General features: G+C 47.3%; 1 protein-coding gene across 5 annotated transcripts in view; it reads left to right on the forward strand.

The window, feature by feature from the left end:
* TULP3 (TUB like protein 3) overlaps positions 1 to 22,200 on the forward strand; it is a 71,456-nt gene that overhangs the window by 33,843 nt on the left and 15,413 nt on the right. For all 5 annotated transcript variants that reach the window (XR_012646559.1, XM_075002622.1, XM_075002635.1 and 2 more), the window contains exons 3-5: positions 3,429 to 3,591; positions 11,926 to 12,102; positions 19,217 to 19,347. Coding sequence is in view for 4 of the 5 variants with exons in the window: in XM_075002622.1 (XP_074858723.1) it covers positions 3,429 to 3,591; positions 11,926 to 12,102; positions 19,217 to 19,347 (471 nt within the window). In the remaining variant the exon portion in view is untranslated. The remainder of the gene's footprint in view (positions 1 to 3,428; positions 3,592 to 11,925; positions 12,103 to 19,216; positions 19,348 to 22,200) is intronic.

The raw sequence follows: 22,200 nt of genomic DNA on the forward strand, positions 1-22,200 counted from the left end.
CCTCCTGGGCTCTCTCCACTCCCACAGAGTCCCATACACTTGACCCGTGCCATTATGTTAGTAACCTACTAAATCCAGCCAGGCCTAGTAATAATCAAAGCCTTCTTAATGTCTAGTTCAGGGGTGGCCAACCTTTTTTTTCAGGGACCACATGGCAAATTTTTATATATTCCAGGGGCCGAACACAAAATAGCCCCACACCTGCCCCCCATCCCCAGGCTTAACCCCTTGCACCTCCAAGCTTTCTGATGGCAGTTAGCATTCCCAGAGCACTCACAGCTCCCTAGACCTTGGGGGTCATAGATGGAACACTAGAGAAGGAGTAGGAGTAACGGGGGGTTCCAGGGTATGTCAATTAACCCTAACTCCTCACACCCCCATACCGCTGCCCCTCCCCCACCCAGCAGCCCCAAGACACCCCCAGACTTAACCACCGCCGGAGTCCTGAGAGCCGTGGCAAAGCGCACCACCCCCAGCCCTGTGAGCTGCGCTGAGCCCTGAGAACTATGTGGCTGCCTTTTAAAAATGGTGCCGCTGCTGGCTCCACAGGCCAGATTAAAGGGTTCCATGAGCTGGATTCTGGGACGCAGGCCACATGTTGTCCCACCTTGTCTAGTTACTGATCAGAAAAGGGCAAGCTCAACAGAAAAATGTGAGAAGCAACTGAACATCTGACAGTCTGGAGAAGCGTCTTTTTAAAACCAAACAAACAAAAACCCAAAAAAACTGTTTTTGGTTGAAGTCATAGCAAACTCCCCACCCACCCACCCAAAGAAACTGGGGGAGGTTTGGCTGGCGTGGGAAGAGGGGAGGAATTAGTGAGGCTTTGCATAAGAAGATAAAAGTCTGCTAATGGACAGGAGGGTTCAGAACTGTCCTTATGCCAGAAGGCTGCTAGGCAAGGGAGCCACATGGAACCAGCTCCCTCCCAGCTCCTGGGCCAGGCAGAGCTCTGCAGGGAACCTGTCAGCAAAGTGTGGGGCTGGGGCTGGGCCAGGGCCAGGGCCAGGTGCAAGGTGGCAGGGGATCAGGAGTGGGGCTGCAGGTTCCCAAGTTGTGGAAAGTGGATGGCACTTAAGATTCAGCTGGGTGGCATCCTCAGGCAGTCAGCAGCAGGTGCTTCCTTGGCTGCACCCCGGGGTGGCTGGCGGCGGCTGCCTCCCTGTGCCCTGTGCCGGGTGAGCTGGGATGTAGCAGCAGCAGGGAAGGGGAAGGGCAGGCACAGCCAGGCCAGCCAGCAGCTGCCGAGGGATCTCTCTGCCCATGCCCTGGGGCTGAGCTGTCTCCACTGTGGTCCTAGTGGCTGAGCGCAGGGGCTGGGGGGTTGTGATCAGAGCAGGCAGCGCGTGGGGGCAGCCGGTTTCACGTCCTGTGCAGACAGGGCCCACTTAAATATTTTATAAATGTGGCCACAAGCCACAAAAACATTGGATTGGACTGCCTGCAGCCCTCGTACTTGACATGCTTGAGTTAGAGTACTAAAATCTGATTCTCCATATTCCTTCACTGACTTTTTGTCATTCAGCTTTGAATCATAAGGAATGAGTTCAGTTGGTGTATCAAGTTCTCTGTCATTCATTTAGGTCAACACAAATGGTTAAAATACCCTGGGATCCCCCATAATTCCTACTCCTTCTCTAGTGTTCCATCTGTGACTCCCAGTGTCGAGGGAGCTGTGAGTGCTCTGGGAATGGTAGCTGCTATCAAAAAGTCCATTTCCTGTTCAAGTCCTATCTTGTTTTCTCGAATTATAATAATATATCCGAGCATAATAATAATGTCATGTGGAAGAGTGAGTTCTGGTCAAGGATTTGAGAAATAGTATGTGCCAGTGTAATAGAAAATTGGAAGAAAGATGTGCTCTCAAGCTTAACTTTGGCATGTTTGTTTTTTTGTGTTGAACTTTTTAACTAAGGCAGAGTTACAATCAAACGTTAACATACTACATAGTACATTACTGATTTCTTATTTGGCATCAGGTTAATATTAAAAGAATCTGCTTAAAGATTCTGGGTTGCTGAGCAGAGAACCCTCCTCCTCTGAGTATTTTTAAAAGGTCTGAACACATTTCTAAACACCCATTTTTTTTTGTACTTCTCTTATATACATACTTGGTGTGAAAACTTTCCCATTACAAGGACAGTCCATATTTTACTGTACCACAGTTGCCTCAGAGAAGTAGTAACATTTTTCTGGTAATGTGCAATGCTAAGTTTAGCTGCTAATAAAAAAGAAAGAAATTCATCATTCTGTATTAAAATGTAGCTTGTTTACTAGGGTATTAAATTAGCAGGTCAGGGGCTAGCTACAAAGCTGGTATTTTGTCATCAGATGAATTCCTTTAATAATTCTCTCCCTGATCCATCTAATTCCTGCATATAAATACCATATGTGCAGTTCTGTTTCACTGTTCTTGCAATCCCTCCAACAGAGCATCTCCTTAGCTCCAAAAATATAATGGATCTTAACTCTCAAGAAATGCCATCCATAGAGTAGTTTATATAAAAAAATTCTTTGAGTGACACAATTTGAAGGTAGGTAGGCATGTATCTGTGTCCATCCATCCTTTCCCATAGGGAATCTTACCCATCTAGATCAATTTTTTCTCAATATCCCTCTCCCTTCTTTTCATCTTGTTTTTTTTTCCCAATCAAAACTGAATATATCTTAGAAACATTTTATTCCAGCTTGTTTCTGGGTCAACTTCTCAAATATAGTTAAAAGTCTAGACAGAGCAACCTGTTCTTAAGATTTTACTATAGATTTTTGAATTATTAACTATGCAAAAGTAATATTGCACAAATCTGTTTCTCAGAGTTTCATACAAAATTAGGTTTTCTGTGTATTACACATTTGACTCTGAAATTTGGTAACTGAAAATGTTATTCGAAAAGGCAGAATGCTAAGTCATAGAATCAGAGCTACTGTAGAGAAGCTGGAGGATTCTGATGAGTCATCATTTCTATCCTGTTGATCAGTTTTAAATAAGTAAGTTATGGACAGTGGTTTATAAAACCATGAGATGTGTTTTATATTGCTGATTCTGGTTTGTGAGAGGCATCTTAGCGGATTCAGAATAAAACTGCTAAATTTAACTCAGTGTGAATTAAAGCATTGTGGCAGTTTATATTGAATGCAAGATGAAAAATTGTTGATGGCCAAGGATTAGGTCACAGTCTAAGGCCGTGTCTTGACTCCTGACTAGCAGCAATGGACTCTGAAAACCCAAGTGGGTGCCTCACTCCTGAGTCATCAGTTAAGTCTGCAACCTGGAATCATTGTGAAGAGTGAGATCCTTATCAGAGTGCACCAGAGCTTTTCCTGCTTCACGGTGGTTCCAGTATAAAATATTTTGTTGCCAATGGCCTCCTACGCTCTTCTGTGTGTGGCTTTTCATCCTTGCTTCATATCCTTTGTTTCTCTTCCAGAGAGCTCTTCTGGAGAAGAAGCAGAGGAAGAAACGTCTTGAGCCCTTGATGGTGCAACCAAATCCAGAAGCAAAGCTTCGTAGGGCAAAGCCCAAAGGTTGTGAGGAGCAGACTCCTTTGGTGGAGGCACACCCCCCTTTACACAGCGATGTTGTCCTGCATGGTGTGTATTTGTCTTGATCAACGAACATTGCTAATAATGCTAGTTTGTTTTTATCTTCGGCAAGCTCATGTTTACTTTTCCCAGGGGAATGGGTGAGCAAAAAACTAAAGGGGTTAATGATTTTCCTGAGTAAAAAAGGAGAACAGCAGTGCAGCATTGATTTGTTCCTTGTCCCTCATCTTGCTCATAAACAGCACTGTGCTGTAAAATCTATCAATCTGAACTGGACTCGAGTGACACAGTAGCTAATTAGGCTGGGAAAATCAATCCATCTCTAAATGATTTCTCTTTAGAGATGAACTGAAGCCATTTGGCTGAATGGAAGTATGTGCGGAACTGTTTAGTTCTTCTTTGGGTGTCCCTGTGAGTGCTCAACCTTTAGGTGTGTCAGCATGGCTTGTGCCCACTGGCCGTAGATTTGAAGGTAGCAGTGTTCCCCCCGGGCTGTCTCCCCACGCAGGACACAAGCACAAATGGCTGTAGCACTTACTGCGCATGTGCGGACAGCCAGCTCCTCAGTTCTTCTCTGATTGCCGCTGGCGTCGGACACAACAGCAGTTCTCCTCTCAGTCACCTAAAAAAAAATATACAGATCAAAAGAATAACTTATCTTCAAGGAACAGCTAAATACAAGGAAGAGAAGAGAACAGAGAGAAGCCACAGACGTGGTTTCTCCCAAGAACTCCAGCCGATACTAAAAGCTCTGCTTCAGTGTGCAGCTGCTCTAGGCAATTTCATTTATGCCTGACACTCTGAGTTTTAAAAGTGCCCTGCTTATGGCCTCTCAGTTTCAGTTGCAGATGGCCACTCTCTCTCTCTGCATACAGTATTTAGGTCAGCACCACAATATGGTAGGCTGCCTACACCATAAGAGATTGCCAAAATGGTCCAGGAGAGCAAGGCACAGCAGCTCCGAATCTGGCAGATGGGGCAGACTCTCAGACCTACAGACCACAATGACTCCCCTCTCAGACATAGCCACAGGGGTTTGAGACTGTTGACAGGGCTTTGACTCGGACAAGCCCTAGAGACAAGGGGAAGTCCCCTGGAGCTGACAACAGAGGGTGCCTCCTCGAGGGTGAAATTGACCAGCTCCAAGCACCGCACTGCTGCCGTCTGCGCTGTTAAGGGGGCAGCTATGAGTGCCTTGCCAAAAAGGCAACACAAGGAGAGTGCTCACCCCTCCTCTGATTCAGCCATCATCTCGGCACCGCAGAATAAGCCAGCAGAAAAACAAAAAAGTATGCACCAGCTTCTGTTCAGAGTACATCGGTGCTGTCAACTGAGAGCACTGACAAGTCAGCACCAGCAAAACGTGCACCAGCTTCTGCTCAGAATACATTGGTACTGTCAGCTCTGAGCACTTATATGCCGGCACCAGCAAAGCGTGCACCAGCTTCTGCTCAGAGTACGCCAGTGCTGTCAGCTGTGAGCATTGACAAGCTGGCACTGGCAAAGCGTGTGAAAGTCCTTAATATGGCTACAGCCATTTCTGTGTTCCTGGCACTGACAGTACAGGGGGCCCAGGTACCTAAGCCCCCTCCGCCATTTATACTGCAATACACAGCCACTGGGGAGCTTTCTGCCACCTCAGTACCAGGCATCCTGCTGCTTAGTGAAGGCTCTTTATAGAGCTCAAGGCTTTCACATTCACTTACTTGAACCTCTGTTTCTGCAAGGTTCTCTGACTCAGGTGATGACATGTCTCTTCCGAGAGCTGGGAGAAAATTGTCATCCAAGCCAGCAACAGAGACAACAGTAGTGGGTGCCACCACCCATGCCACTCAGCTGGCCATACTGGGATCTGTGGGTGGCTTTTCGTTACCAGCCCCTTTCCCAGCTGTTACCTCAACCTGTACGGATGCATAGACCTTGACACTCCAGTATTCAGTCACTGGACAGGTTGGAGTTTTCAGAGGTTGAGGACTATGCTGCTTACAGTAGAGGAGTTAATCGCTTGAATTCTCCACTCCCATCACAATACGCTCCCTCATTGTCCTCAACAGGCGTGATGATACCACCCCCCACCCCTCTCTCTCGTGATTACCCCAAAACTTTCCAAGACCTCTTCAGGAGGGTCTCAGACAGGCTCGAGTTATTCCTCTTGACCAAGGGCTACACATGACAAGCTCTCTAATATCTTATACTCATCCACTCAGAACAGAGTGGCTGTACCAATTAATGAAGCCCTCCTGGATCCAGACAGGTTTCTGTGGAAGCCCCCACCCTCCATACCACCCATGTCAAAGAGGCTGGATCGAAAGTACTGTGTGGCCTCAAAGTGTGCTGAATTCCTCTTCTCCCACTCACCTTCTGACTCCCTGATAGTAGAGGCCATAAATCAGAAGGGTAGGCAGCAGAATGCCATACCACCGCAGGAGATAAAGAGAGTAAAGGCAGGATCTCACAGAGGGAAAAAGTTGTACTCGTCAGCCACCCTATGATTTTGCAATGCCAATTATGGGGCATCGCTTGCGAAATACACACACCATTTCATTGACCAACTTCACACCGTTACTGAAACAATTCCAAAAAAAAAAAATACAAAGCCCTCATGAGAGAGAGCTCCCTCATTTCACAGACAGTTTTACAATCAGCTCTGGATGCAGCAGACACTGCTACTGAGTCCCTAGCATCTGCAGTGGTCATGCGCTGCATGTCACGCGTATAACTGTCTGGTTTTCCCAGAGAGGTCTAAACCACCATCAAGGACTTTGCCTTCGAAATGTCTCAACTTTTGCAGAAAATATTAATGGGGTGCTTCACTTCCTCAAAGATTCACGGGTCACCTTATGTATTCTGAACATCCAAACAGGGGCTGCAAAACATAAACAAAACAGACAATTTAGTTACATAGGCTCCACCGCATCAGTCATTTTGAACATTTGGTCGAGAGTCGGACAGCCCCCATAGCTTGCGGGCTCTGGGACGAGTCACATACCACCTTCAGCTTAAGACTAGCAGCTTTATACCGTGCATGGCAAGCCATCACCACTGGCAAATGGGTCTTAGTGATTATACATTAGGGACCCCTCTCATGAGTCCGTGCTTGGGTAAGAGGCATAACTTCTACAGCTGGGAGCCATAGAAGAGCTACTTATGGAGCAACAGGGGAAGGGGCTTCTATTCACGCTACTTCCTCACATGGAAGAAAACAGAGAGTTGGAGACCCATATGAGATCTCAGAAATCTAAACTGACACGTACTTTTTCAAAGATTCAAGATGTAATGTTAGCCACGATCATCCCTGCACTACAGAAGGGGGATTGGCTGTCCACTCTCAACCTCCAGGATACTTATTTTCATGTCACCGTCCACCCATTGCACAGATGATTCCTCAGATTCATGATAGCAAAATGACACTTTCAATATAGGGTGCTGCCCTTCAGGCTACGCACAGCATCAAGGGCTTTCTCAAAGGTCCTGGCACTGGTCACCACACATCTAAGAACAAAGGGAGTAACCATCTTTCCCTGCCTAGACAACTGTCTAATAAGGGGCCACCGCCTTAGCTCCGAACCAACAGACAACAGCTGTAGCCAGAATGCTATTCTCCAATCTAAGTCTATGCATAAACCTGCCAAAGTGTGCCCTGACACCAGCTTGCATGCTCAAGTTCATAGAGGTGCTTTTGGATCGCCAGACAGCCACAGCCATGCTGCTTCTGCACAGTCTGTAGGCCATCCAAGACCTCATCATCAGGCTATAGGTCAGTCCCAGCATAACTGCCAGGCAACGTTTATGTCTCTTTGGCCACGTGGCAGCAGCTATCTCAGTCATCCCATGCACGCCTCCAGATAAGACCAATGCAGGCCTGGTTCAGAGCAGTGTTCAGGCCCCACATCCATCTGATGAACAAAAAAATTGCATGTTCCAGCTGCAGAGAGAGACTCTCTCGGCTGGTGGATGCAGCCACAGAACCGATGCAAAGGGGTTCCTTCCAGAGACGCTTTCCAGCTATCATGCAGCTCACTAACAACACAGTTCTCATAATGAAGAACAATACAGCAACAATGCATTTCATCAACACAGGGTGGCGTACGCTCGAGACAACTCTGCTGAGAAGCAGTGCAACTGTGGGAGTGGTGTATGCCTCAACAAATCTGGCTGGTGGTGGCCTGCATGCCAGGCAAGATCAATCTACTTGTGGACGACCTCAGCTGCAATTTCCCTCCCGATCATGAGTGGGAAATCAACAAATCCACCATCTGCCACATCTTTCACAGATGGGGGTTTCCCCATCATGTCTCAGTTTGCTACAAGGGCCAACACATGCTTCCCCCATTATTGGTGAGACCATGAATTAGGCTGCAATTCACTGGGGGATGCATTTAACATCACATGGAATACACTTTTAGCATATGCATTCCTGCTGATTCCTCTTATTGGGAGGGTTATGATCAAGATAAGGTGGGACAGGGATTGGGTCACATTACTAGTACCCATATGGCCCAGACAGACCTGGTTCTGTGAACCTCTACCGCTGTCCAGATGTCTCCCATATTATCTTCTTCCCGTCTTCTCACGCTTAACTCAACAGAATGGGTCCATTCGTTACCCAGCCATTGACTGTCTTTACCTCAGCTCATTGTTCCTGGGTGGCCGGCAGATTCACAGCTGCACTGCCCACCTGAGGTCTGAATAATCCTCATAAACAGTAGGTGACCTGCAATAAAGATGACTTACTCATAAAAATAGCAACTCTTCATAGTGTGGCACTTCACTCACAATCATGTGACCCCATGCACCTGCCTGTTCAAGACCACTTGGTCTTCACCCAGCCACTCATCATGCGATTCCTGAAAGGCCTCCACAACACATTCCCACCAGTTAAAGAGTTGATGCCTGCATGGGACCTTAGTTTGGTCCTCAGAGCCCTAACCGGCAAACCTTTGAACTGATAACTGCCTACTCTTTGCTGCGCTTGTGCATGAAAGTAGCTTTCCTTGTGGCAATCACTTTGGCATAAATGGTAGGAAAGATCAGTGCACTAATGTCTGAAACAATGTATGCAGCCTTTTACAAGGACAAAGCGGTCCTCCCCACCCACCCAAACTTCCTCCCTAAAGTACTTACAACTTCCCACTGCAACCAACCAGTGTACTTACCTGTACTGTTCCATAAAACATATACTGACAATAGAGACAGAGCCATGCATACCCTCAACGTCCTTCAGACGTTGGCCTTCTACCTGCTGAGAGCACTGCCATGTTGGAAGACGATCCGAGTCTTTGTCTCCTCAGGCGAACAGTCACGTGGCAGGCCTGTCTCCAAACAGAGGCTGTCCAAATGGATCTCGGGCTGTAGAAGACTCACCTACAATAAGTTTAACAAAAAAACTCTGGTGGGCATTTGTGGCCGTTCCACATGCACATTGGCTGCCTCTACAGCCTTCCTCCGAGGTGTGTTCACTGATGACATGCAGAGCAGCGACAAGGGGGTCTGCTCTCAATTCCGCTCTGCATTATTCCATACAAACCTATGCTGACTCTCAGACCGTGTTCGGCTGATCTGTTTTGTATCAGCTGATGTACACCACCTGAAGGACCCACTTCCAAGCAATGACACTGCTTTGTAGTCACCTAATAATGAAGCACCCATGGGGACACTCGAAGAAGAAGGAGAGGTTACTCACCCTATGCAGTACCTGGAGCTCTTCGAGATGTTGTCCCTGTGGGTGCTCCACCACCTACCCTCTGCTTTAGATTCCTTCTTTGGCTTCCAGATCAGAGAAGAACTGAGAAGCTGGCTGCCTGTGCATGTGCAGTAAGTGCTTTGGATATCTCATGCCTGTGCTCTGCATGCTCGGACAGCTGATGGGGGGACACTGCTACCTACAAATCTACAGCCAGTGGGAACAACGGTGCTGACGCACCTAAAGGTGGAGCACCCATGGGGACAACATCTCGAAGAACTCCAGTTACTGCACAGAGTGAGTAACCTCTCATTTCCTCATCTTCTGAGAACTTTAATTGGGCTCCCAGAAATCGAGGGAGCTATAAATCTGGAGTAGGAGAGATTCCCTGGATTTTTTTGAAGCAGTAAAAGAAAAGAACAGGGATAAATGAACAGCAGGAACGTGCACTATCTCTAAGTCAGACCTCTCAAAGCCTGCTGCGACAGACTGATTGGGAAGGGGAAGGTGGTATAGGGGTTGATGAATTTAGTTTTCTTGCTTTCCTCTATCTCTGCTGGGTCTTCTTTGTACACATTGGTTTTTGCCACAGCAAAAATTCCTATTACATGCTGAAGGAGTAAACTGCCCTCTACTGGTGGCAGGGATTTTTCCGTTTTTTTTTTTCCATCTCAGTCCTGGAATTTCTCTCCACTCTCCTAATAATTGACTTGCGGTTAGGGTGAATTACAAATCCAAGTGCTGGGTGAGAGAAATTTTACAGACTCTTGTCCATGTGACGTGCAAAGAGGATCCATTAGATTTAGGTTTTGCTGCATGGCAAGGAGTTAAATATTGGGACCAGTAGGCCCTACACATGGGAGGGAGGTGACAGCAACATAGCAGTGTGTTGGTAGTAAGGAAAGCCATGGGCACTCTGGGAAAGCAAGGATCTAGTGGTAGGAGCTCTGTGGTCACACAGCGTGACAGTGAAATAGTGGCGAGAACCACTGGGGACAGTATCATAGCAGGAGACGGTGATAAGCTCACAGCCCAGAGAGACCTCACATGATGAAGAATAGGCAGTGACAGTGAAAGCCACATCATCCTGTGAAGGTATCAGGAAAGGTACCGTGAGAGCTAGGATCCTGGTAATCTCTCATGGAATGAGCAGGTTGTGCCTTGGGATGTAATGATACACAAATGGATGCCATGAGCTAAAAAGGGATAAAAATGAATTTACTAATCTTAGTGCTTCCTGGAAATGTACTGTGTTTTCTGGCATCTCATCTGTTTAAATGTGTCTCCTGTTCCAGAGGCCAGTGGCTGCACATTGGCAGAGAAGTGAGAGAGTACTTTAGTTGTAGCACTTGCTGGACTGATAGCACACTTAGAATTAACTTGGAGAAAGTAGATTGTAAGAGAAACTTGCTGGTCAGAGTGCATTTCTGAAATGAGATAGAAGAGAATAAAAACACCCTGAATCAGGAAACTAGATACTACAGAAGTCAGAGGAAAGAAAATGGGATAGTTTCCCCAAACCTTGAAGCTACTTGTATATTTTTTACACCAAAAAGCTTTTAAGATGGAGTGAAGGTTGTAAATGTGTCAGTAACCCAAAGGTAAAACACCTGAGTAAGCTGTTGCAGTTTTAAAATACAAAAGCAGCAGAAAGCCAAGAAATCCAAAGCGAAGATTGCACTTAAGTTTTAGATGGTCTTAGAAATGCAGGGTTGAGGTACCCCAAACAATCTTCACTCTCCCATGTCCCTGGAAGAGAGAACACCTTCTGAGTAAGGTATCTGTGAGAAGAACTGCAATATCACAGATACTTTATGTGGTTAACCTTGTGTATGTTGAATCCAAAGTCAGTTGGCTGTCACATAGTTGAGTATTTATAGCCGAACATCAAGGTTAAGAAAGAACATGACTGCTGTGGACAGTAAAGGCTTAAAATGGTGGCTCATAAATACAGTAAATCTGGGGTTTTCGGTGTGATTTGTAAACGTCTAAGTACATAAGTACAACCATTTAGAGATGGCTTGGAGAGGTTGCTTTCCCAAGGCAATGTAGGAATTCTGTATTAGAGCCAGATTTAGGATCTAGTTCTCCTGACTCATAAACTTCTAAAGTGTGTCTTTGGGAAAATAATTGTATTTTTCCCTTCTGGAAAATGCCAGGGCAATCATCAGTGTTCTAAAACAGTGCTCAGTAACATTTATCACCTCGTGGCATACTTCAGCACTTATTATAATTTCACTGCACACACAATATATATAACCCAATTCCCTCCCACTTTCCCCAGAGCCAGGCAGCCCCCCAGCTCTAACTCAATACCCTCCCCCTCCTTCAGAGCCAGGCACCATTAGCCCCCTCTATAAACTAATCTTCTACCCTGCCTCCAGGGCCGTGTACCCCAGCCCCTGACCCGCACTCTAACTCAATGCCAGCAACTCACTAGAGCTGCTGCTGCTGGTGGTGCCATGCGCTTCTCCCACCAAGCAGTGGGGTGTGTGAGCAGAGTGGTGGATGGCATTCCTGGCGCGTAGCTCTGAGGAACACTAAGCGCTGTTTTGGGGCACACCGGTTGCGGACCACTGTTCTAAAAGAGTGTTTAAACAAGGAGAGGTGAAATGAGATGCCTTTTTGTAATGCTTAACACAGCCAGCCAATTACAAAAGCAGTGAGATTTCTCCATTCTGTTTCCCTTTTGCCTGCAGGCATTGACGGCCCAGCTGCCTTTCTGAAGCCAGAAGTACAAGACTTGGGGACCAAACTCCAAATCCTCTCTGTAGGATCATCCACAACAGAAGATGATGCAGATCAAGAGAATGGTGAAAATACCCTGGTAGATACAGCCTCCAAGCCAGATCTGCAGGCAATCCTACAGAAACGAGGTGAGAATTGGGTGTCTGGAGGGTTTGCATAGGAGTTTCTGGCTGTGTCTACACTATGAGATAAAATCAAATGTATTAATATTGATTTTGTAACTCTGGAATTTATAAATTGGATTTTGACTATCATCGCTTCCCCACGTGCTCCTCACTAAGTTGACTTATTGCTGCCACACTCAATTGGCAAACATCAACTTTTGCAGTACTGCATTGTGGGAGCCTATCCCACAGTTCTCTCATCCCCGTAGCATTCTGATGATGCTCGCTGGTCTTTGACATCATCTTCCTGCACTGCATTTTCCTCATTCCCCTTCCATGCCAAGCAAACGTCCATTTTTCCCATTGTAAGGAAGGAAAAGTTGGGCATCCACAGAGATGGCAAAAAAAGTTAACAGAAATCTTTTTCTTCTGTAACTTAATTCTCAGCTGGCCATCCACTGACTGTCCCATCTCCCATGATTGTATCCGATCCCTGAAAATAATACAGGGACCCTGAAAAGCTTGAAGAAAGAGATGATAGGAAAGTTTTTGAGAAAGGAGAGTTGTAGAGGGGAGGGTTTCGAGCTTTTCAATGCACTATAAGGCTTCTGCACACAGGCTGTGTTCTCAACTGGCCATCCGCTGAGTGCCCCACCCCCCGTGATTGCATCTGTTCCCCGAAAATAACACAGGGACAGACTGTATTCTCAAAGTTAGAAGAAGAAGGATAGAAAAGTCAAGGAGAAAAGATCTTTGTCTCCCCTCATCACTACACAGATATTGCCAACACAGGGGATGGCAGAGAAATATCATACACTGAACTTATAACACAAACAGGAATGTCAACCAGTCCTCCAGCCTTTGTTTTTGGGAGGTCAAAGCATGAAGACAGATAGGAAATGTTAAGAAAAAGGTTTTATAACAGAAATATCAAAGCAGCAGGTGTCTGCAATGGACAGCAAGCCCCCGAAAATATTTTTGGTGGGGTGGGGGTGGGGCTGTGGTCTGCAGCTGAAATGTTGAAGTAGTCCCCATAAGTATCTTAGCCGCCGGGGGGCACTCCCCCCCCAGCAGCTGCAAGCCCAATGGGTCCTTTGCTAAGGGTGTGGGGGGCCAGTCGAATATCTTGGCCACTGGGGGGACTTCCCCTCCCCCCAGCTGCAGCAAACCCCCAAGTATCTTAGCTGCCAAGGGAGACTTTGCCCTAGCGGCAGCAAGCTCGACAGGTCCCTTGCTAAGGGCATGAGGGAGTTTCAGTAGGGGGCCAGTTGAATTAGTCCCCATGAATATCTTAGGGGCCGGGGGAGACTTACTCCCAGTGGCAGCAAGCCCCCAAAAATCTTTCCTGCCCTGGGAACCCTAACTGCATGCAAGCCAGCACATGGTGCTTCCTGACAGCATGGTCAGCACCGAAAACCAGGCACGTCCTCTTATTGGGTTGGGGGTTACCCACGTGATGTGCCTGAGCGCAGGAAAGACCCTGACTGCATGGTACCTGTGGGGGAGGGAGGGTGGTTCACGCACAAATGTAAATCACTGAGAAGAAGTTTCTCGGCTTCTTATGCAAGCACAACCCCCAAAACAGCCTTGTTGCCACATGGTATGGAAGAGCAGTGGCTGGCACCGGGCAGCGTAGAAAAAAATAACAAGTGTAGAGACAGAACCACAAACTCCATGCTGGGGCTATTTGTAATGGGTAGATGCACTCACAGCGCTAATAGCAAAGAAAGAAAGACATTTCTCAGGCTCTCATACAAACATGAGACCACAGCTACAGGCTTCATGGTCCCGACTTGAAATTCACAGTCTTCCTGTTTCCTAATTCCTGCACACCTGGGCTGCGTCTACACGTGCACGCTACTTCGAAGTAGCGGCAGTAACTTCGAAATAGCGCCCGTCACGTCTACACGTGTTGGGCGCTATTTCGAAGTTGAAATCGACGTTAGGCGGCGAGACGTCGAAGTCGCTAACCCCATGAGGGGATGGGAATAGCGCCCTACTTTGACGTTCAACATCAAAGTAGGGACGTGTAGACGATCCGCGTCCCGCAACATCGAAATAGCGGGGTCCTCCATGGCGGCCATCAGCTGGGGGGTTGAGAGATACTCTCTCTCCAGCCCTTGCGGGGCTCTGTGGTCACCGTGGGCAGCAGCCCTTAGCCCAGGGCTTCTGGCTGCTTCTGCGGCAGCTGGGGGTCCGTGCTGCATATACAGGGTCTGCAACTAGTTGTTGGCTCTGTGTATCTTGCACTGTTTAATGAAAGTGTGTCTGGGAGGGGCCCTTTAAGGGAGCGACTTGCTGTTGAGTCCGCCCCGTGACCCTGTCTGCAGCTGTGCCTGGCTCCCTTATTTCGATGTGTGCTACTTTGCCGTGTAGACGTTCCCTCGCTGTGCCTATTTCGATGTTGGGCTGAGCAACGTCGAAGTTGAACATCGACGTTGCCAGCCCTGGAGGACGTGTAGACGTTATTCATCGAAATAGCCTATTTCGATGTCGCAACATCGAAATAAGCTATTTCGAAGTTGGGTGCACGTGTAGACGTAGCCCTGGAGAGCAGGGGTTAGAGCAGAGCACCGAGAGGCATTGTGGGTTACATACTGGACACCTCTGGAGGCTAAGAAATTCAATTTTAAGATGTGGTGCTTCCACATGGCCTTTAATCGAACTTTTGAATTTGAGCTTGACGCTATACCCGTGAGGTACCAACAATATTGTAATATCGATATTAGTGCTCCCAAAATCGAGTTAATGGTATTTACAATGAAGACAGTCACATGGTAATATTGAGCTGACTGCCTTAAATTCGAACTTGTCTCATAGTGTAGATCCAGCCAAAGTCAGGGGTTCTCTAGTTAATGATTTTATTTTTTATTTCTTTAGAAAACTAAATAAAACAATAGGAATCCTCTCACAATACAAGTGTTCACGTGAGCTTCCATACACAAAGACAGCCAGCAATTTCTAGAAAACATATTGGCAGATACTAATTGTAACTAGTATACGTCTACCACATTTTAAAAGATTACAGAAATTTAGTATAGTTTTAGGTCTTTCCAAAAGAAGTCATCACAATTTTCCACTCTTGGTTTTGCCGGAGTCCAGGACATTTTTATTTCATGTACCTATCTGTATTAATATTGTACCAACACAATGTAGTTCTTCAGTAACCTCCACAGTTAACAACATTACTCAATTACTCAACTGCTCAGGAGACTTGCAAGAAAGGTGGCCTTCTTGACTCAGCATATCCCAAACAGCTGTACTAGAAAATACGCATAAATGTTTATTGTTAAATAATGTTCCTGTTGAGCAGTTTCTCATCAGCGTGTCCACTGCTGCCAATTGTATAACATCTCTGCCCGTATTACAGGAAGTCTTTTAGTTGCGTGCTGTCTCAATATTTTGCAGTGAAATAAAAATAAAAACCATGTAATTTGGCACATAGTGTACGTTACTTTGCCATGCTTATCATCTAAAAGATTCCCAAAGGATTTAACCTAGGATTTCATTTGTAGAGACCATTTCATTCATCACTCAAAAGCAACAGTTGTTTACCAATTAACAGAAACATTACACAAGAGTTAGGACAGGATGTGAGAGAGAATATCTGATTGAAATTACAGGGAGGCAGAATGCAAATACACAGAACACCAGGGTTGACGCCTTTCCTCTTTCAAAATATGCCTTGGGATGTTTATTGGCAAGTAGTCAGGAACCTTAGCTTTATATCTCCTCCAAAATGCAGCACATCCAGCAATGCTCTATATGTGGAATACCATACTGGGACAGGGGTTTAATATTGATTTGTAGGGAAGAATGCAACTTACAGGCTATGTCTACACTAGCCCCAAACTTCGAAATGGCCACGCAAATGGCCATTTCGAAGTTTACTAATGAAGCGCTGAAATGCATATTCAGTGCTTCATGAGCATGCGGGCAGCTGCGGCGCTTCAAAATTGATGCGGCTCATCCCGACGGGGCTCCTTTTCGAAAGGACCCCACCTACTTCGAAGTCCCCTTATTCCCATCTGCTCATGGGAATAAGGGGACTTCGAAGTAGGTGGGGTCCTTTCGAAAAGGAGCCCCGTCGGGACGAGCAGCGTCAATTTCAAAGCGCCGCGGCCGCCCGCATGCTAATGAAGTGCTGAATATGCATTTCAGCGCTTCATTAGTAAACTTCGAAATGGCCATTTGCATGGCCATTTCAAAGTTTGGGGCTAGTGTAGACATGGCCACAGACTCAACAAAACTATGTACTTCCTGTGCTTCTTACTCATAATCCTGTTTACCATGGGGAAATCAGATAAGATCACAAAACAAAGTGTTGTGACTCCAAGTATAAATCCTAAGGAGCTCATAGAAGTTCCTTCTCATTTCTCCTTCAAGTATATGACCTATGGGTGCTGTGCACTGTTGATTAGAGATTGTAAAGCAGCATCTGCTGACCTGAGGCTGCACAGGACAGTTTCTCATGAGGTCATATAGGAAGCTCATGTAGGCTATGTCAATGCAACAGCCCTCTTTTGAAATATGGTATTTTGAAATAACACAACCAGACACAAAATGAATTTTGAAATAGCACCCAACTCTTTTGAAATAGCATTTCTGGGTCCATAGCACTATTTCAAAATAGTGCCATTGGAGCCCCCTATAGCCTATTTCAAAATAGCAGTCATTCCTCAGGAAATGAGGTTTACCAGAACTGAAATAACACATCCGTTATTTTGACTTTATTTCAAAATAGTGTGTGCGTCATGTAGATGCTGCCAAAATTATTTTGAAATAACAGTTATTATTTTGAGATAACTTGGCCTTGTACACGTAGCTTTAGGGAGTTGCAGACTTATTGCCCCTGTCAACCCATCTGTGGCTAGAGATGAAGCAAAACTTAGTGTCTGCTGTTGTACAACTTCCTACCTTTCTCACTTACTGTGACTTATTCTTTCTTTCATTTAGTATTTACTTAGTTTATTTGGTTATTTTTATTTAATTTCAAAACAGTTGTGTTTTCATAAGAAGGAGTTCACTTCCCTACCACTCTTCAGGTCTTCTGGTTTAGTGCATTGGCACCAGATTATGCCAAAGACACTGTGATTTAAGCCCTGTCCACAGGCTTTTCCCCCCATAGCAACAGGAATTCTGTTGTTTCTGGTATCTCAGAGAGGCAACGTCAGCTCAAGGTTTAAAAACAGGCAGAGAAAAGACAAAGAAGCTGTGTTGAACCTTGCTTAGTAGAACACTCATTAGTTTTGAGGGTTTTGTTTCTCCTCTTGCATATCAGCCTCAGTATCTCAGGCAGCTTATGTGATTTTTTGGAATCTTGACAGAAGTCCCAGGAACAGTGACTTCTAAGGAAAGGACTCTTTCCCTTACCAAGGAAACAAAGAGGAGTGATAGGTCACTTCCTAAATCTCAGACATGGGAGACCCTGAGTCCCCGAAGGAGTAATCTAGCCATCTTCTTAATGTGATACTGTCACCTTTGCACCAGTTTCACTTGAAAGCTCAGAGTGAAATCCATACCAAATCATCAGCACCACATAAGAAGTTGTGCACAGAGAAGTCTTCCATGCACAGATTGTTTCCTACATCAGTACTGTCCAATACCTCTCAGCATCTTGATGTACACATGACTTCTGTCTATACTCCAGTACCAATATGTCCTATAACTCCAATGTCAAAGAGGATGCTCCATTGACTTCTCCAGTACTGTACACACCAGTTCCTCCGTGGCACTGATCCCCAAGTTATGTCTAGCACATAGGCCATCATAACTCTCTACCACCCTTGAGATTCTTTTCCTTGGAAATTCTTCTCATTTTGGGCAAAGCCAGGTCTGTCCTGCTAAGGAGCTGTACGAGAGTTGTCTCTTGAGTACTGAACTGACAGTTGCAACCTGACTTCTAACAATGCCTTCGGACATGCTCCCCCCTCCCTTTTTAGCTTAGGGGTCATATTTTTGATTCTGAGATCTCTGTGTAGGGTTTTACATTGGAACCTTCACATCCCTCCTTTTCATTTACTGAGGAGGACCTCGTGGAGCCCTCTAGGTACTGTAGAACTTAGGGATATGTTACCTTTGGGGACCTCTCACCTTTGCTCCTCCTAAGTAGGTTTCCTGGAATGCAGAGGAGCACTTTGTGGAACAGTTTTAGAGGATGCCAGCTAGAAAGAAACTCCAACACTCACCAGTACTGCATCCATCATGTGTATTTATTAATAAAAGCCAGACAGTTCCTTACTCATTTCACTAAAGTGTCACTAATGATACAGATTTTGAAGCTCAAAAAGCAATATCCTTCAAGAGGAGAACTCACTTTAGGCACATAAGGATTTATTCAGTAAGATTTGTGAGACACTCAGACTCTCAAACTACATGTTGCACCTCTCAAATCTGGAACTCTCTTATCTGGCAACATCTGTGGTATGTTGCAGGACCAGGACCACATCCACAGGCTGGTGTCTAGCAGCCCAGGCAAACCCAATGCCTGCAGAGACCGGGCTCGAGCTGGAGCAGAGACACAACCCCCACCTGACCTCTGGCAGAATGAGGGTTGGAGCTGGAGCTTCCACCTGCCCCACAGCAATGCTGGGGTCAGAGCTGAAGCCCTTGCCTGCCCTCCAGCAGCACAGGGGTTGGAGCCAGAGCCCATGTGTCTCCATGGCAGCGTAGGGGTCGGAGCTGGAGCCCTTACCTGCCCCCAGGGCTGGGGCCTAGAGTACCCTGGCTGCAGACCTCTTCTGATCCAGCAAATTCTATTGTTTGGTACCCCTCAAGTCTCAACCATGCCAGAGCAGGGACGTGAAATCTGTAGTTTAAGAAGCATAATAGAAATATGTAAAAATAAATGTTTGTAACATAGATGCCTGAAATTAGGCACTGAGTTCCTATTTTGGTACCTACATAAGTGGCCTGATTTTTTGGAGATGTGGAAATAAGGATTTAGGTATGTAACTGCAAGTCCCTGACTTTAAAATAGATAAAAGGGCATCATTATTACCATAATATTGCTTTTCCATGTAACTAGGTATTGCAGTATGTTGTGGGTTAAGAATCAGAGCAGGGATGGTAACAAAGAAGTATGTGAATTGGTGATGCCATGCATTCATTACACCTAGTTGGTCCTGCATTCTGTCAGGGATCTCAGGAAGTTTGAATTTCGATGAGGACACAGAAGAGGAGGAAGAAGCTGGAAAGAGGTCAGGATCTTGTTCACCGTATTCTGAATCTGAGAGGCCTAGCTCTGCAACCAGCCAGAAATCTGCTACGGTAAGTGTCATGAAAACACTGTTCTCAATGAGAATCAGACCCAGGCTTTCTACTGCTCATGTGTAAGGTGCTGGCTTGCATCCAGCCCACAAAGGACTTACTCCCACAACCAAAGTCTTTCCAAGCAGTTTTATTTTCCAGACATAATCCAAAAAATTTCATTGAAATAGCAACCCAAGGCTACAGCTCCAATGGGCTTTTCCTCTTTTGCCTCTCTTACGCTTCTGCTTCAGGACTTATTGATTCTTCCTTGCTCTTTTGGCTGACAACCATCTCCCGAGACATTCCTCTTTGGGCCCATTTTTTAACTCAGTAGGTTTTCTCAACCCCTCCCCCCGCCCTTAAGGGCCTCTGGCAGCATCTCACAGGGAGCTCCTTGATGCTCCTGTTCCCCCACTTCTCCTTCCTCACTGACAATCTAGTTGTAGGAAACATGTGATTCCCCTCCTCAGCTGCATAAAATTAATGAACAGGGTTGGCTGGCGCCAAGCTCTCAGTGTTAAAACATACTAGTTCTTCTTCAAGTGATTGCTCATGTGCATTCCAATTTGGGTGTGCGCCGTGCGCATGCCCAGTTGCTGGAAGCTTTTTGCCCTAGCCGGTAGCCTTAGGGTCGGTGCAGTGCCCCCTGGAGTGGTGCCCATATGGCCACCCATATGTGCACCGCCCGCCCCACCCCCTGCTCAGTTCCTTCTCGAGGCGCTGTTGGTTGCTGGAGCTTAACTCTTGTTGAGAGTTCGCTGGTAGCTTTTGTTGTTTTAATTAGTTGTAAATAGTTTAGATCATTGTCTTTGTAGGAAATTAGCACTTAGTAAGCCGAGGTGGGTCTTTAACCCCCTTGGCGCCAGGTGATGCCTGGCTCGCTGGGTTTTAAAAACTGTTCTAAATGCGCCAAACGTATGCCCAGAAGTGACCCACATAAAGCTTTTCTGGGCTGCCTCTGTGAGACTCATCTCTGAGAGCGTTGCTCTATCTGCAAGGCCTTCAAACCGAGGACTCTAAAAGATAGAGCTCAAAGACTGAAAGTTCTTTTGATGGAGTCAGCCTGGCTCCTGGAGGGTTCCTCGGCGGGAATGCAGAGCGCCGCATCTTCGATGCAGAGCACTCCGGCACCGTCGGTGCTGTCAGAGGGCTCCCGGTGCCGAGAGCTGGATTCTGCACCTAGTGCCTCCTGGTGCCATAAGAGCCAGCCTCCGGTGCCTTGTAAGAAGAAGAGACGGGACCGGGGCTGTTCCCAACAAAGAAGAGGGCGAAGACAGGCATCGGGAGAGTCCTCCAAATTGCACCGTGAGTGGGGTCACGAAGTGCGGGCGTCGACTTCAGCACGAGGCAGGAGCCTGCGCTCTCCCAGACTGCCCTCGATGCCAGAGGCCTTTGGTGCTGCGCAAGGCCTCCTGCAATTTACGGTACCGCTACAAACGCCACACCGGGAGCCTTCGTCACCCTTGCTTCAGACACCAGGTCAAGCTCCAGGGACCCCGGCACAGCTCCCAATGCCGGGGGGACCCCAACAATCAATTGGCACTGTGCAAATGGGACAGAGCCTGCAGGAGCCAATGGCTACGTCTACACGTGAAGCCAACATCGAAATAGGCTATTTCGATGAATAACGTCTACACGTCCTCCAGGGCTGGCAACGTCGATGTTCAACTTCGACGTTGCGCAGCACCACATCGAAATAGGCGCTGCGAGGGTACGTCTACACGCCACAGTAGCACACATCGAAATAAGGGTGCCAGGCACAGCTGCAGACAGGATCACAGGGCGGACTCAACAGCAAGCCGCTCCCTTAAAGGGCCCCTCCCATACACAGTTGCACTAAACAACACAAGATACACAGAGCTGACAACTGGTTGCAGACCCTGTGCCTGCAGCATGGATCCCCAGCTGCCGCAGAAGCAGCCAGAAGCCCTGGGCTAAGGGCTGCTGCACACGGTGACCATAGAGCCCCGCAGGGGCTAGAGAGAGAGCATCTCTCAACCCCCCAGCTGATGGCCGCCATGGAGGACCCGGCAATTTCGACGTTGCGGGACGCGGATCGTCTACACGGTCCCTACTTCGACATTGAACGTCAAAGTAGGGCGCTATTCCGATCCCCTCATGAGGTTAGCGACTTCGACGTCTCGCCGCCTAACGTCGAAGTTAACTTCGAAATAGCGCCCGACGCGTGTAGCCGCGACGGGCGCTATTTCGAAGTTAGTGCCGCTACTTCGAAGTAGCGTGCACGTGTAGACACAGCTAATGAGAGGTACAGGACCCTTGGCACCACCATGGTCGTCAGTGTCAGGGTCCGCATCGGAATCGGACTCCCTTTACTCCGGCTCAGTGAGGAGTGAGAGTAAAAGGTCATCCCAACGCAGTGGGCACCGGCGCCATTCCCGACGCTCCTTGGAAGGAGAGTGGCAAAGGCTCCATTGGGAGCACCACAATGGCCCTTCTGGACCCCATGGGCGATCCATGAGGAGCAAGGGTGAGTTGCAGGACTCCCGTTCAGGGCGCCGGGCACTCCCCAGGTGCTGAGATTGGCGCCGACAGCATCTCTGGGAGCCCTGCTGAAGGAGCAGGCAGAGTCATCGGCACTGGCACCGATGGCAGTACCGGCACCATCGTCAGCGTCAACATCAGCACCAGGACAGTTAGAAGCGACCCAGGCATGGGTGCTGCCCATACAGGCACCGGGAACTGTGATGCAGTGGGCACTGGCGCCGACCGAACCGGTGCCATCCTAGGTGCAGAGTGGCCCCGGTTTCATAGCGCCATATCAGGGACCACTAGGGGGCCCTCCATCCCAGGCACCGAGCACGGCACCACAGATTGTGGTGCCAGGGACTCAAGCAGCGGTGCCAGAATCCT

This window comes from Carettochelys insculpta, chromosome 1, assembly GCF_033958435.1.
Source record: "Carettochelys insculpta isolate YL-2023 chromosome 1, ASM3395843v1, whole genome shotgun sequence".
NCBI classification, from domain to species: Eukaryota; Metazoa; Chordata; order Testudines; family Carettochelyidae; genus Carettochelys; species Carettochelys insculpta.